This window comes from Orycteropus afer, unplaced genomic scaffold (assembly GCF_000298275.1).
Source record: "Orycteropus afer afer isolate SDZICR_OR568_19922 unplaced genomic scaffold, OryAfe1.0 scaffold00007, whole genome shotgun sequence".
Classification (NCBI taxonomy): domain Eukaryota; kingdom Metazoa; phylum Chordata; class Mammalia; order Tubulidentata; family Orycteropodidae; genus Orycteropus; species Orycteropus afer.
Window position 1 is genome coordinate 12,607,618 of NW_006921594.1, and position 17,109 is coordinate 12,624,726.

The 17,109-nt window shown below is 43.6% G+C and overlaps 1 protein-coding gene across 1 annotated transcript in view; it reads left to right on the forward strand.

The window, feature by feature from the left end:
* Positions 1 to 14,875, forward strand: part of COG5 (component of oligomeric golgi complex 5) — a 382,415-nt gene extending 367,540 nt beyond the window's left edge. The window contains exons 21-23 of the mRNA XM_007945097.2: positions 1,220 to 1,296; positions 14,198 to 14,324; positions 14,792 to 14,875. Of these exons, the coding sequence (XP_007943288.2) occupies positions 1,220 to 1,296; positions 14,198 to 14,324; positions 14,792 to 14,875 (288 nt within the window). The remainder of the gene's footprint in view (positions 1 to 1,219; positions 1,297 to 14,197; positions 14,325 to 14,791) is intronic.
* Positions 14,876 to 17,109: the final 2,234 nt, after the last annotated feature.

Here is a 17,109-nt window from a genome sequence, read left to right on the forward strand (position 1 = left end):
CTAATAGAGGTTTGTGAAATGAATGTTTAATCAGGTCTCCATGGTCTTCCAATGACAAGGAGACTTTCAGCAGTTTTTCAAAAGCATGGCCAGCAGGGCAGAAGCTTCACTTCCTTTCTTGAAGAAAGTTGTGACACCTGTCCTCAGCCATTTTCTAGACTACTCTTTGTCAATGTCTTATTTAGGGCCAGATTGAGGAAAAAGTTTATCATTCAAGGGCTACATATGCAAAAAGTTTGCATTTAAATTTTGTAAATAAACAACCAAACCAAAAAACCAAACCCACTGCCATCGAGTTGATTCTGACTCGTAGCAGCTCCCTTTGGGTTTCCATGGCTGTAAATCTTTATGGAAGTAAATTGTCCAGTCTTCCTTCCCCTGAGCAGCTGGTGGGTTTGAACTGTCAACCATCTGGTTAGCAGTCAAATGCTTTAGCCACTGTACCACCAGAACTCCTTAAATAAAGAACAAGTAGCCTAAAACTCTAATTAATGAGAAGTAGGATTTCTAGTTAGAGGAAGAAAATAAAAAGAAATGAGACCAATGTTTGCTAAATTCTTTTTTAAAAAACTATTTGCTAAATACTTGATGCAAACTACAAATAATTTAATGGGGGAAGGTTTTACAAACACTGATAATAACTGCTGACATTTTGCCTGCACTCATGATACGCCGTGTGTATAGTACTTTGTGGAATTATTTAATATGCGTAATTCTATGAAGTTGGTGTTGTAATTATCTTCATCTTACAGATGAGAAACCCAAGGCTTAAAGAGGGTAAGTGACTTGTCTGGGGCTGCACACCTAGTAATTGCAGAACTCCACAGTCGGTGCTCCTTCTCCCTCGGACCACACTGACTGAAGAAAAGTGTCATCCTTCACTTTACTGCAAGAAGGCTTCGTGGTATAAGCACACAATCAGTCGTAAAAAATCTTTGTTTTCCTGATTTTTCAGTGGAGAAAAGATCTAAACTTCCTCCTCTTACGTAACATTTTTTTTCCTATTTTCAAGAAGTAATTGCCTCGTCGTGTGTCCTTTTAATAAATTAATACTAAGTTTTTAACCTTTTAATAAATTTGATTGGCTTTCAGAACTTGCCATACAGTCAAGATAAAATTAAGTTTACTGTAAGCTACAACTTTCTATGATACAGGTCTGTCCAAATTCGCCTTAGGATTCTGACATAAAACACTGTGGAATTATCTTTTAATCTTTCAGATGGAGTTGGCTGTGGCTCCATTCTGCAAACGAGTATCTGATTTAGGAAAATCCTACCGAATGCTGAGGTCATTCAGGTAAGACATAATTCTGTTATCTCTGTGTACATCAATATCCTGTTAGCAAGTGAAGCCTTTTTTCCTATTCAGATTTGTTGTTGTTATGTGCCATCGAGTCGGACCCAACTCATAGCGACCCCTCCTTGGGTTTCTGAGGCAGTATCACAACGGAAGTAGATTGCCCAACCTTCCTTCTAAGGAGTGGCTGGTGGGTTTGAACCGCCAGCCTTCTGGTGAGCAGTCAAGTGCCTTAGGCACTATGCTACCAGAGCTTATTCAGATTTAACTAGTTGAAATTACCAATATGCAACCACACCAATGGCAGTTTCATGTGATTCATCTTAAAAGTTATTACTCAAATTAAAAAAAAAAAAAAAAAAAAAACTCAGAAATACATGCTAAGACTAAAGTGTATGTGTGCGTGTTTTCTGAGTTATATTCACAGACTGAGTTGGTAGGTTTCATTATGCTCTTCCTAGGGGGATTTTTCTGCTTCCCATTCTTATAATAATGTATTGAAGCAATATAGTGTATAATGAATGTATAGACATTTTTTTCTGTAATTATCTTTCATTCATTTATTATTTTTAACCCAACCTACTTCCAAAAGCTTGTAGGTTACATTCCAAGATGTAAATATAAAAAAAATGATTGAAATACAGTAGTAAAAGAACTGAGTCCTGGGATGTAATGCAGGGAATGACTGTAAGTGCAGTAGATAGAATACTGTAGGTTAAAGATGGCTAATACGGTTGAGCACAGAAATGAGCTCCCTAGAAACTAGTTCTAAAAGAGAAGCAATGAATTAATTCACACTCATTTCTAAGAATCTGCCAGTTTAACAGAGAAAAACCTTCTCTGCGCTGAACGCCTAAATAGGATTTTATCCATTCAGAAGTTCAGGAACATTAAATATCTTAATGACTGTGGTCTTCAATAGCAGATTTTAGAAAATGAGATGTTGTTTGTTTGGCTGTTTATCATATAGACTGGAACTTCACAAAATTTCCATATCATGGCACACATAGAAAATATATGCATTCATAAAAGTGACTAACCCGAAGGCAGAGGAGATCAATATCTTGGCATACTTATAACCAGTCTGTGACCCCAGCACACCAGAGGGTAAAGCCTTATTATGAACAATCCATAATATGCAGGAGCTTAATAGTCTTTGAATGTATTTCTATACAAACACACAGAGGCCAGGCATGCCATTTTCTAGAAGTAACACAACGCTGAGATCTGGAGAAACCAACAAGCAGCCTGTCCTGTACATGATTGCTTTGCTCTTAGGTTACCCAAGCTTTTCATGGCAGAAAATGCGATGTAATGTCACTTGAAATGTAAGGCTCCAGTATTATTTGTTGAAAGAGAGCCCTATGTTTTACATTTCTCATTTGTAGTTGGCAAAGGTGATTTTTTTAATTTTTTTTAATGCCAACACATATTTTTTTTCCCAATGAAGGACCACTGTCCATCTATACAGAGGTTGGTTTCAGAAAAACTTAAGGTGGGATCACAAGTGTTTTCAGATGCCTTCTTTGGATCAGTTCACATCTTTTCTTTTTTTCAAAAAAAAAAAGTATTTATTTTGTTGAAGCACTATCCAATGTGGAAGAATTGAAAAATTATGAAGTCCTGAGGTTACCAAGCCACAGTCATATGCCTGTACCATAAAAATAACCTTAATAAAACTCCTGTAAAGCCACCGACTTTGACTAAAATGTTAACAAAACAATCCCAGCTAGGTGATAAAATGCTGCTCTGGCTACTGGGAATCAGCGTACTGAATGATAGTAACCAACAGTTATTGGAAAAGGCATGGGAAAAGCTGGGATTTGGGATTTGTTATATAAGCATAGTGCCTAAGGCACTTGACTGCTAACCAGAAGGCTGGCAGTTCAAACCCACCAGCCACTCCTCAGAAGGAAGATGGGGCAATCTACTTCCGTAGTGATACTGCCTCAGAAACCCAAGGAGGGGTCGCTATGAGTCGGGTCCGACTCGACGGCACATAACAACAACAACAAGGCAGGATAGACTTTATCCAAGTGCTTTTAAAGTGGTATCACATTATGGAGATAAAAGTTCTGAGGGTAGGTTTCAGATAAGACCATCTGTTTTAAGCCATTTAAAATAGGAATTTTCTTGCACCTCTGTCTCTAAAGAATGTTTAAACACTCTTGTGGTTGTTATTGATGGTGTTGTGTGCCACGGAGGTGATTCCCACTCACAATGACCCTGTCTGACCGAGGGCAGCTACCCCTTCGGGTCTCCTAAACTGATCTGTGGGAGCAGACCTGGGTCTTCTCTCCTGTGGAGCTGCTGCCGGGTTGGCATCTCCAGCCTTTCACTAAGCAGATGAGCGCTTCACCGCTGCGCCACCAGGGCTCCTCTTTGACACCTTATAGCACCTGTTTACTGTAGTTAAAAATTAATGACTCATCAATGCATCATTTTTAAAAATCCTACATTTTTTATATTTAATTTCTCATGGGGCAATAGTCAGTCTTAGATGGGTTTCAAACTTGTGACCATGACTCACAGTAATAGATGTTTTATATTATAATGTGGTAGATACTTGCGTGCAAACCTGTAGACATGCTCAAATCATACACACACACACATGCATGCACATGGACACCCGTATGTGTGTTTCAGGAAATAGTAATTGCCTTTATTTCCTAATGATGTTCTGACATCTCTATTTTATTTGATTATTTTAGTCTGCTAAATTACTTTCATGCCCCACAAATGGTTTGTATCCAGAAGTTTCTCAGCTTTCTCACTGGCCCTTTCGCTCTTAAAATGTGGTTGCTCTGGTACAGGGAGAAAAGTTACATCTATGAATGTTTATGCCCTTTTCTCCTGGGATTCTGTTAGGTCTGAGCTTCCTCCTGCAGTTGGTTCCTTAGCTCTTCAGGCCTCAGGCACGTAAATAATAGAGAGTAATTTAATCTTGCCTATGGACCTTTCTCCAAAACTTGAATTATGTGAAAAATTCCAACAGAGATTTATATATACCAGTATATCCTTCAGCTGCGTTGAATCTGGGAGTCTGTGTGGTACAAGTGGTTAATGTGCTTGCTGATAACTGAAAAGTTGGAGGTTCAAATTTACCCATCTAGGAGGAAAGCCCTGGTGATCTACCTCCAAAAAATCAGCCATAGAAAACACTGTGGAGCACAGCTCTTATCTGACACGCACGGGCTCACCATGACTTGGCATCGACTTGACGGCAACTGGTTTCCATATCAAGCCTGCAGAAATCTTTTGAATTGATCCCAGTACTTCCTCAGATGTTTCATGAGAGTTGGGCAACTATTTTATAAAGTATTAGGACTAACTGGATCAAAAAATAAAATGAAAGCGTGGGATATTCTGGGATTCGGATCAAGCTTTGGTCTACAGTCCCATCTTCTGAAAAGAGGAGAGCTGTTTATATGTGCACTGCCTCTGCCCTACAGCCATTGTCAGGAAAGCCCCAGCCCTAGCCAGCTTCTCTGCACTTGTCATGGGAAGAGAACTGATGTGGGGAGGCTTACCTATGCAGTGTCCTACTTGAATCCCTTCCTAGATGGGAGGAAAATCAATAGAAGGTAATCTTTATTCTAAGAACCTATTCATAGGCCTTCTATGTTGCCAACCTGCAAAAAATTATTACAGATTTGGCTCTCATCCAAAATTGCAGTAGAAGTTGTTGTTGTTGTTGTTGTAAGGTGCCATCAAATCAGTTCTGATTCACGTGACCTGTGCACACGCTGCCGGGTCCTGTGCCATCCCCACAGTCGTTGCCATGCTTGAGCCCATGCTGGCAGGCACTGTGCCAATCCATCTGTTGAGGGTCTCTCTTTTTTGCTGACCCTCTGTTTTCCCCAGCATGATATCTTTCTCCAGGACTGGTCTCTCCTGACAACACAAAGTATGAGACACAAAATCTGATCATTCTTGCTTCTAAGGAGCATTCCAGCTATACTTCCTCCAAGGCAGAGTTGTTCATTCTTCCAGCAGTCCATGGTACCCTCAATACTTTTCTCCAGCATCACAATTCAAATGGCATTAATTTTTCTGCAGTCTTCCTTATTCATTGTCCAGCTTTCACATGCATATGAGGCTATTGAATATACATAGCTTGGGTCAGGTGCATTTTAGTCTTCAAAGTAACGTTTTTGCTCTTTAATAGCAGGTCTTTTGCAGCAGATTTGCCAAATGCAGTATGTCGTTTGATTTCTTGACTGTTGCTTCCATAGGCATTGGTTATGGATCCAAATAAAATGAAATCCTTGACAAGTTCAATCTTTTCTCCATTATCATGATGCTGCTCATTGGTCTAGTGAGGATTTTTGTTTTCTTTCTGTTGAAGTGTAATCCATACTGAAGGCTGTAGTCTTTGATCTTCATCAGTAAGTGTTTCATGTCATCTTCACTTTCGGCAAGCAAGGTTGTGTTGTCTGCATATCACAGGCTGTTAATGTGTCTGCCTCCAATCCTGACGCCTCATTCTTCTTTATACAGTCCAGCTTCTTGTATTATTTGCTCAGCATACAGATTAAATAAGTATGATGGAAGGAAACAGTGGGCAGTGGCAGGTCCCACCCTTATTAATACTCACCATTGCATTTCTTCCCTTCTGTTCTGGGGTTGTGATAGGAGTTGGCATCATCTGATATCACGTACTCATTAGACACCGGCTATCACTCATGGAGCTCCTCACCAAAGGTTCTGAATTGCACCAAAACCAGCTGAATGGTGGCCAGTAGGGGAATGAGTAAATAAAATAAGCCATGTTCCTAGGATCAAATACATGCAGCCATTAACAATTATGTTGTTTGTAAATATCTAGCAAAATGAAAAACATTTCCTAAGACATCGTAATGCAACAGTGAGCTGCTAAATAGTATATGCTATGATCCTTATGACTTATTTTAAAATAATATTATGTGTTTATGTGGAGAAGAAAAGCCAGCAAGGATGAACATCAAAATGTTGTCTTAATGTTGTCTTAGTGTTGTCTTTCGATAGTAGGATGGTCAGTAGTGGTTTTTCTTTTAGGAATTTTCTAATTTTTTCAAATTTTCTGCCTTAATTATGTATTAACATTGTAGTCAGAAAAGTGAATATTCTTTTAAAATGTCTCTTGCATTGTCTTCCCCATCTGAAAATAACAATGGAGCTAAAAAATAATGTAAAACACTATCTGATAAAGGGCCGTGGGGAAAACACAAGAAAAACCAGCAGCTAAGCCACCAAAGCTTGCAGGTTGCAGTGGCCACTGAGGGTCTCAGTCTGAATGAGAGGCAGCAGCTGCAGCGAGGGCAGTGGGCTCTGAGCAGGGTCCCCAGCACAGCCATCAAAACGGAGCTTCTGTCTCCTGATGGCTTCCAGAGCTCTTTCGTTAAACCTGGGTGGAATGAAGGAAGCTTCCAGCAGGGACTAAGCTGTTTCCGCAAGAGTGAAGGTGAGAGGGTGACAGAGCCAGCTAGACAGCCTGCAGTTCAGACCCCCGGTGCGGTCCCCACTGCCCCCGCCTTAGCTGGCACCGCCTCTCTTGTCACCCAGCCATCTGCCGCAGGGCACTTGCTTCATGACAGTAATATTAGTGGACTATTTCCTTAAGCCGCCAAGCTTCTTGCATGCATTTACATTTTTCTGTTGACATTCGACATTCGAGTTTCTCGGGCAGTAGGAATCTTTTCTTACCCGGGAGAGGATGCTGCGTAGGAAAGCTGCTGCCATGAATGACATGCCCTCACCTGATTCGTATTTCTACCCAAGACACGTGGGCCGGAGCTCCATCCCTCTGCATCTTGTCCACCTGCAGCTCGGCATTCTTCCCTCAGAGCTGCTTGTTAAGTAACATTACCTTTCCCTCCACCTGGCCACAGGCCTGAAAGCTCTGGCCCTTGCCATTCTCTGTGTAGAGCTCTGGGAAGCCAAGGACAGAAAAGGGCCTCATGCCCTCTACCAGCAGTGGGCCAGACCCTCGCCTCCAGGCAGGCATCACCACCTTCACTCCCGAGAACACAGCTTAGTCCCTGCTGCAAGCTTCCTTCATTCCATCCAGCTTTAACGAAAGAGCTCTGAAAACCTTCAGGGGATAGAAGCTCCATTTTGATGGATGTGCTGGCTTGAGGGTGGGGGAAGAAGGAAACCCTCGGAAGCTCTGGAGTGTCGTGTTTGTGTCAGTTGTTTGTAATTGCTGGAGTGGTGAGGGCTTCTCCTGCCTGCAGTTTATATTGATTGCCGACTGCTGCTCGAAATCGCACCCTGTGTGCCTGAGTCTGTAGCTTCTGCTTTTAGCCTTTGGGCACTAGCACCCACAGATGCCTTCTAGACTTCCTCTCCACTTGTGAGTCCAGGCCCCTTAATCTGCCTCTCCTGAAATAACTGTTTCTCTGAGTCATGCTTAATTCTGGAGTTTTAATTAATTGCAGCCGGAAAGCAGCCACTGTCTCTGCTTGGTTTCTTGTTGTGGGACACCACTTTGGCAGTGCTAACAGCACCCAGATAAACATGGGGGTTGAATATTTAGTTTATTATCATACTTGTTGTTTCTGGAGACTGCTATTTGATCATTTACCACATGTGAAACCTGACCTAAGTGTTGTGTGGACAGTTTCTCATTCAGACCTCACACTTGTGAGTTAGGCGTGGTCCCATGGGCAGGGCCGCACAGTGGATGAGTGGGAGGATTGCACAGCTGCATTCCAGACGCAGGTCTCCCTGATTTGAAAACCTGAACTTGTAGCATCTATACCCCATGTCTTGTTCCAGAAGTTTCCATTTGTTTTCGCTCTGGTCCTGAAACAGCCTCTGGATGCCTATATGTATCATCTAGGAAAATTTTAGAAATTTTTAAGGAGAGTCTAAACCCCCCCAGTTTGGTGACCTCCTGCTACTAAAATGCCTCATCTCTTGTCTTGTGCTGTGGACAGACTACCAGAAGATGTCCCAGGAGCTATCAGCCAGACATACACCCTTTATCCCTAGAGAACATCTTCCAGAAATCCCTGCCTCCTTTCCTCCCTGGCTTGCTGGGGTAGACGACCTAGACTCTAAGCAAGGAAGTTGGTCATCCCTCTGACCTCCAATCATCAGCCTCTTGTCATTCTCTCCAGGACTCATACAGCCCTGCCTGCCACTAACAAAATCCAAAACAAAACTCAGGGCCATCGAATCGATTCCAACTCATAGCGACACTTATTAGGTTTCTGTTCTGGTTACCTAGTGCTGCCCCGACAGGAATATACTACAAATGGGATGGCCTTAATAAACAGGAGTTTATTCTTACAATTTGGAGGCTTTAATCCAAGTGCCAGGCTCTAGGGGCTGGGTGAAAGCCCCTCAACCTTGGGGTCCAGCTCTGCCTCCTGCTCCTGGCCCCCTGGAACTAGAGGCATTTCTTCACTCAGACAGCTGCTGGCTGCTGAAGCTGAGAAGCCCCAAGATTGACAAGTAAAAAGACACAGTCCCGATGTTACCAAACCACACGGCAGGCCATTACCTTAAGTCCATTGTAAGTCCCAAGGTCAGCAGAGCATAGCAGGTTGCTGAGCAATGACACAACTACATGCAGGGTCCAAGCATGCCATAGGTAGAGACCATTCCCAAAGGCTTCTCCTTATATACAGGAAGCAGACCACATTCCAAAGGCAGCTACTCCGCTCCTTGTGGTAGATCCCACCATGGAGTTGATTGCCAGTCTCATCATGGGGAGTAACTACCACCAGCTGCCCAGCCACTCAACCAGGCCCAGCCAAGTTGACACACAAACATAACCACCAGTTTCCAAGGCTGTAAATCTACAGAAGGAGACAGCTTCATCTTTTCTTCTGCGAAGTGGCTGGTGAGTTCATACCATTGACCTTTTGGTTAACAGCCAAATGCCTTAACCACTCCACCACCAGAACTCTTTTGCCACTAACATGACCTGCCCAGAGAGTCTCTGTAGAGACCTTCACCTCCAGCAGACTGCCTACACTATTGTTTCCTTTCTCTCAGAAGACCCTCCTCAAGTCTTTTGTAGGGAGGGTGTCCACTGGGCACCTTGCCCTGAACAGAATTGGGTTTCTTCCCTTCCACCCCTCTCAAAATGTCTGTGCTGGTTCCAGACCCCAGTGCACATACTCAGTGGTCTGGCTGCCCTCCAGTCCCCTCCCAAGAGGTGGTGAGGATGGGGCTGGTGAGAGGTGGGAGGGGAGAGAGGGAGGCGCACAGCTCAAGCCACGCAGGAGTCGGCTGTGGACGCACGAGCAGCAGGACTTTCTCGTACATCACTGTGGGATAGGCCTTAACAGAAGCCTGACAGCTACACGGCTCTGAGTCATGCAAATGTAAATATCTCCCACTAGAACTCCCATTTTTTCTAACGTGACCTAATACTTGACTAATTAACACTGTCTTCTGGCTGTGAAGTTTAACCTTGAAAGTGTGACTATATTTAGAATATAATTCTCTAAGAATGATGTTGTGACATTTGGGGTATCTACTCCTATCACTCCTCAATTAATTTCTTTTTGTTTGTAAGTCAGATGGTGATTTATTTTTTAACTGCCAGTGTTTCAAATTCCACCTGGAACCAGGGAGAAGGGAGGGCTCAAGCTGTGTTCTTTCTGCCTCTTAAAACAAGCACCAGAAAGAAAATATCTGCACTTGATGTTCGTAGATAATTATGTCAAAGCTTTGCTTTTCATGGCTCTTTTGACAGTGCTGTTAGTGGCCAGTGGGGGTGACATGGTCTTGTCAAAAAGAAAAGTAGCTTCTGTGACTCAGGGCTCCATGGGGACAGACCAAAAGGTCCTGTTTTAAAAGCTGGTTTTTATTTGGCATGGCTTATGGCAGGCGTCTCGGCCGCTGCTTCAGTGTGTCAGACTGTGGGCCAGGTGTGTTGCACTGCGATGTGACAGGGCAAGAGACATGCAGGCACATCCAGATCGTTCCTGACTCCCTCTCTGCCTTGCTTTTCTTCCTTGTCTCATTTCCAGTTTACATTCGAGAAATATGAAGAAAAATACAGTGATTCAAACCATCAAACCAAACTCGCTGCCATTGAGTCGAACCCAACTCATAGTGATCCTGCCTTGGGTTTCCAGGGCGGTATCACTACAGAAGTAGATTGCCAAACCTTCCTTCCGAGGAGTGGCTGGTGGGTTTGAACCGCCAGCCTTCTGGTTAGCAGTCAAGTGCCTTAGGTTAATATTGGGGCATTTCTTTCTAACAGTATTATAGATCCAACAAGAACTGTTAAGAGCATTCCTGACATTTGATGTGAAGCCTGATCATTCGTATAAGGAAGAAGCTCAGTTCTGTTTCATATAGGCCTTCATTCATAGTAATTCAAGGAACTACAATGGGGTGAAGAAAGACCAGAGTACAACACTATTTTACATGGTTCAGGACCATTACCTGATATGTCAAGAGATGTTGTTGCCGTATCAGCTCTTGAGGTTCAGCCTCTTGAGCTTGACCTGTAATTAGCTCTTGTCCATCAGAGCCTTAGGCCAAGGAGACATTTCAAACAGTTTTAAATTATTCTTCCCAGCCTTTGGCACAAGGTGGTGGGTAATTAATTGGTAGTGGAGTAGATTTGCCTGCAGGCCCCTCAGGTAAAATACTAGACTACAAAAATCCAGACATGTAGTGTATGAAGAAAAGAGCTGGGGCATGAAAAATGAGCTCCTTAAAACAGTCAACTGCATGAGACCAAAAGGGCAACATTTGCCCAAAATCAAAGATAAGAAGACAGGGTGGGATGGGAAAATCAGACAAATGGAAATGGGGAACCCAGGGAAGATATAGGGAGAGTGCTGCCACATTGCAGGGATTACAACCAATGTCATGGAACAATTTGTGTATGAACTACGACTGGAAAACTAATTTGCTGTGTGCAAAAAGGAAATAAGGGTGGCATCCTCTGACCTGCAGCTTCACAAAAGGGAGAGAGAAAAGGTATACCACCCAAAACCAAAGCTGATTCCTATGAGGCCAGACATGCTACCACCCTCCAGCTTTTTTACCAACTCTGACACCAACTGTCCCCCTTATAACACTCTGTACTTCTCTGCTGGGTTCAGTAATTCTTTTCAATGGTCACACAACTCACAGACAATACTAACTGTTATGAGGTTTATTAGGGAAGTAACAGGTTACAGTTCAGGCTCAGGAATGCTCAGGATACAATTTTTCAATCAGGACAACCTCCTCTCTGCCATATCTGTAAGCACACCTCTCCTTGGCCGTTGGCCTCTCGGCCTGGCCTCTGCCCTGCTCTGGCAAATGTCACAAAGCTCTTTCAGCTCTGCTGATAGGTGTACCCAATTCTGCCACCAAGACTCCTGCCCAAAGGCACTTGGCTTTCTTGCTCCATGGCCTGGCAAGCCTGCCTCTCTGTCTCATGCTGGTCTCGATTCTCCTGCTGCCATATCTCTGCCGGTCTCTGCCAAGGATGTTGGGTCCAAGGGATCTGCTGGGATCTTGGATCAAGGATGTGCTTCATTCCATCTTCAGCTCTTGTCTCTTGATGGCAGTGAGATCCCCTCTCTGCCTCTAGGTGGGCTCACTTTAAGCCTGGCAGAATGACAAAACTGATCAATCCCCGCATTAGGGTTGCATACACCTTATTTCCACACTTCCCACCCCTACAAGGGTGTGTGTGCCTTATTTACATTACTAACAAGCTGTCTGATCCCCTTGGTGGGCCACAGACACCTTACATTTGCATAGTTCCACCCAGTTGTCTGGTGGGAGTCACAAAGACCACACCTAGAAAAGCCATACTAAGTAACTCACTGCACACACTATGTAACCTGTCACCTAAAGCACAACAAAATGTTAAAAATATGTAGATATATATATATGGGGGGGAAAAGAAGGAAGGAGCTAGAATAGATACTTGAAGGACTGTTCAGCAGAGTAATGATTGTGTATTTTGGACATAATTACTCTTTTGAAAAATTGTATAGAAAGTATCGGAGTTTAGCCATATAAGATTACAGTAGGCCTGCCTTGTCCACAGTTTTGCTTTCCATGGTTTTAGTTAACATCCAAACATTGTCCAAAAATGATGAACCCTTGTGCCTTCCTGCTCTGCCCCACCTGGGACGTGAATCATCCCTTTGAACAGGGTGTCCACGATGTGTGCTCTACCTGCCTGTTAGTTACTGTTGTTAATCTCTTACAGTGACTAATTTATAAATGAAACTTTATTGTAAGTATGTCCGTAAGCATACCTACAATAAAGGTGTGCTTTAATATTGTAATATTACAGATAAGGTTTGGTACTATCCGTGGTTTCAGGCATCCACTGTGGGGTCTTGGAGCACATTCCCTGTAGATAAGAGGGGACGAATGTATAATCCAAAGAAAATTCTATTTAAAATGAAAGTATAAAAGGTTGACCAAGATAAGACACTGCAGGGATCCACCACTTTCCGAAAGTTCACTTTACCTACTTCACTTTCACGAAAGACGGACATCAGCACCTGTTTTCCCTAACAGAAAGAAGTCTGAAGAGGATTTTCTCTTTTACAAAAACAGAAAGGGGGGAGCGAAACTAGCACCCACATTTGTTTTGCAGCACCCACATTTGTTTTGCAGCAAGCCATTAAAGAGCCAGCCTTTCCCCCCAAGCAGTGAGAGTGGCGTCACCAAGCCCCTTTCCTGGGAACTACACTAAGCATCTCGGCACCAAGCCACCATAGCTTTGAACGGTGTCTAACTGTATGTTAGTGTTATTTGAAGTTTTATGTGTTGTTTGGTAGGTTATTCTTTGGGTCTGGAAACGCTCAACAATTTTTCCCATATAAATGAATAGTAATTACTTCTTCGCTTTACACCATTTCAGCTTACGAAAAGTGTTGTAGGAACGTTCTACTTTCAGATAGTAGGGAAAACCTGTGTTATAACTCAATGGCAATGAGAGAGTTTTATTTGAGTTTAGCTTATTAATCAGATGAGCTCATAGAGATTCTGCTGAGTCATCCTGAAGTAAAGTCAAACCCACAGACCAGTGAACTAGTGGTCAAAGAAATTGCTGAAGGATGGAGTGATCTGCTGGAGTGAGGGCATGTGTGTGGGTGTGCAGATGTTGTGTGTGCTTCAGGCCTGAATGGTGAGTGAGAAGGGGAGTGGTTCATAATCACCAAAAGGTGGAGCAGCTGTCCATCATCAGATGAATGTGTTACACACATGCAATGGAGTATTAAAACCAAAACAACCAAACCCACTGCCATGGAGTCATATCTGACTCACAGCGACCCCTCCTTGGGTTTCTGAAGCAGTATCACTACAGAAGTAGATTGCCCAATCTTCCTTGTGAGGAGTGGCTGGTGGGTAGGAACCGCCAGCCTTCTGTTTAGCAGTCAAATGCCTTAGGCACTATGCCACCAGAGTTCCTAATGGAGTATTACTCAGCCATAAAAAAAAAAAAAAATGAAGTCCTGATACATGCTATATACATGGATAAACCTTAAAAACATTATGCTGAGTGAAGTAAATCCATGACAAAAGGGCAAGTACAGTGTGATCCAACTTACGTGAAATAGGCAAATGTATGGAGACCAGAGTTTAGTAATGATTACCAGAGGTGGGAGGGAAGGTTGAAAGGGGAGTTACTGCTTAAAGGGCATTGTTAATGCTGGTAGCATCATTTAGAAAAGTATAGTGGTAATAATTACACAACATGATGAATGTTATCAGTGTCAGTGCATTAAACATATGAAAATGGTTGAGTTGCAGACTGTTTTATTGTATGTATTATTACCATAATTTTTTAAAAAAAAAGCAAGCAAGCAGTGGAGTGGTTCTTTATTAGCTGATCTAGGATGAATGTTATTATTCCAGGAGGATGATTCTTCCACCAGATAAGTCCCATCAGTGGTGAACAGCATCACGTGACTTCTGCTTTTCTTGCTTCTAGACCACTGCTTTTCCAGACAGATGAATGTGTGGCCTCTAGTCCTGCGTTGGGCGACATTATTCCATTCAGTGTCGTTATTCAGTTTTTGTTCACGAGAGCACCAGCTGAGCTGAAATCCCCTTTCCAGGTAATAAAGTGAAGCTAGCACCCTCTTGTCTTTCCCTGTTAACTTTGTGCAAACTGAGCCCCACTCACTGACTGAGTTCTTGGCCTTCTCTGGCCTGATTCTGTCATGGATTTCTATTTTTGGCAGTGGATAAAGATAAGGAAAGGAAAATTCCCACTGCCCGGCACCTACTTTCACATCGGTGTAAAAAATTACCTAGTGTATCCAGAATTATCCCTCTGAGTAATAATGGCACAAGTGATTTATGTTCAGAAAGTATTTTTGGTGGAGGCCCCATTTCTTTTGCTGACCCACCATCAGCTGGTGAATCCAGAAGGCTCCATCATGGTCAACCAAGGGCTGTCACACCTCTGCACACTGCCCTTGGATGGGTATTGGGGCAATTTCACCTTGGGAATCCTTGAAAGTGCTTTTACTCACTGAAGAATGTGTATGTGCTATGTCTCCAATTGTCTTCCACGTGGCAGCGGGCAGAGTGGTCCCACGCACGCTTCTCCCAGTGGCTGGATGACCATCCATTCGAGAAGGACAGGCTCCTCCTCATCAGGTAAAGTCATGTGTCCAGGGGCTCCCACGTGTGAGAAGTCCAGGGAGGGAGTGGGCTGGGGGCATAAAGGGACAGCACCTGGATGGGCTTGAACATGTGCTGCACCTCCTCCCTGGCACACTCACAGACGTGCTGGAGCGTGTTCACGGGACTGTTGGACACGTCAGCTTTTTCCTTCCAAGCGCTTCACTACCAGTCTTCACACTGTCCTTTGTGCTAGGCGCACCCAAGGCAGCCCTAGAGCTGTAAGAAATCTCCTTTCCTTAACTCTGTGATCTCTGATTCATTCTTGTGTGGCATGTGTGGAATTGATGAAGCACAGAGTATGAGTAAACTTTAAAAAATGTCCAGCTGTGGCAGTTATCAGCAGGAGACAGGGACAACCAGCAGCTCCTCAGCTACTGCAAGCCCTCATGTACTGCCTCAGAAGTGCACATAGGCACACGTGTGCGACATACACCCCAACTGTGTCCTGGGTGGAGTCCTTTCAGGGTCACTTATGGGCTACTAAACATCTGTTTTCTATCAACGCTGTCCTCCTCGGTTGCTCTCACCAGTCACCAGGGACCTGATCGCTGTGCAGCTTTTGATGGAGTTGACCACCATTTCCTTCTTGAGACCCTTCATTGCCTGACTGGTTGTCAGCTTCATTGAGTGCTCTCTGTGTGCTAGGCCTTGCACTGGGAACAAAGGACACAGAGTAAACAGACATGGTCCCTGCCCTCTCGGAGCTCCCATGTTACCATAGTCAGGTTTTTTTTTATTTTCCCCCATGTGGTTTATTATATATATTAATGTACATGTGTGCATGTACATATCTATACATATGCCTATAGTTACATCCATGCACACATATGTACCTACAGATTTATATACATGCATGTATATGCCTACATATTTATATAACCACGCCAATACTTTTTGGTTGTTGGTGTTCTTGCAAAATTATGTAAGTCATATCCTTTACCAAAATGACCTTTTCTCCTGTGCATTTCTCAGTGACTTCATTTCCTTTGGTCAGGCTGTGTGCACTTGATGCTACTTTTCCCATCACCAAAAATAACAAGTGTCTGTCTACTCTCTGTCTTGAGGGCGCCCCTCTTCCACCCACCCCTGCTGACCACCAGTGAGCATCCTTCTCTGTGTATACATAGGCATCTCTTTCCGTTCTGACCTCTCTGGTGATTTGTTTTTCCTTCCCTGTCTTGTTTGTTGAATAGTCCTTTGTCTACTCCTTAAATGTCCCCATTTCCCACATCTTGTTCTTAAGTCTTTTTCCTTCTTAATCTGCCTGTACTTTGGTTCCCAGGTAAGTTCATCCTTCATCCAGATCCATGACTCTAGTGACCTCTTCTCTATTTTGACTCCCAAATCTGTGACTCGCCCCGACTGCACAGGGCCTCCAGGCAGCACACTTACTTTCATGTCCCACAGAAAGTTCAACCCCCAAATCTTCAAAATAAGTCATCTTTCTGTTCAAACCTGCTCATCCTCTATTCCCTGTCTTAGTTGGGATGTCACTGTCACTTTTGAATCATCAACCTTCTTTCTCCAAACCCATTCAGTTGTACTTTTTTCTTCCCCCATGGGTCAATGCCTTTTTTTTTTTTTTTTTTTTTTTAACAGTTTTCCCCCCCCTCCCCTTCCACCCCTGGCAACCAACAAAGAAAATTTCCCTCCATATATAAACCTTTCCTTGACCCTCCACAACAACGAACTAATACTATATTTGTCCTTCTGTGATTGATTTATGTTACTCAACATAATGTCCTCCAAGTTCTCCCATATTATGCGGTGTTTTGCAGACACTACATTATTCTTTAGTGCTGCATAGCATTCCAGTTAGCCGCAGGGATCCAGGTGAGGAGAGGGAACTCAGGCGCGCCCAAAGCAGCAGAGCAGGAGAAAGGGGATTAAAAGCCAGGAACCTGGACAGAGGAGCAGTCAGCCACAGGGGTCCAGGTAAGGAGAGGGAACTCAGGCACGCCCAAAGCAGCAGGGCAGGAGAATGAGAGAGAGGGGATTAAAAGGCCCAGGAATCCGAACAGAGGAGCAGTCAGCCACAGGGACCCAGGTAAGGGTGGTATGAGAGGTTTCCAACAGGGAGACAAACTTGTCTGTCGGTTTGTCTTACTGTGGTGACGTGTTAATGTGAGTTTTGAGGCTGAGCCACTGGTGTTTCAAACCCAGTGGGATGCACATGGTGCACAGGTATCAGCCCAGCTTACAGACTGAGAC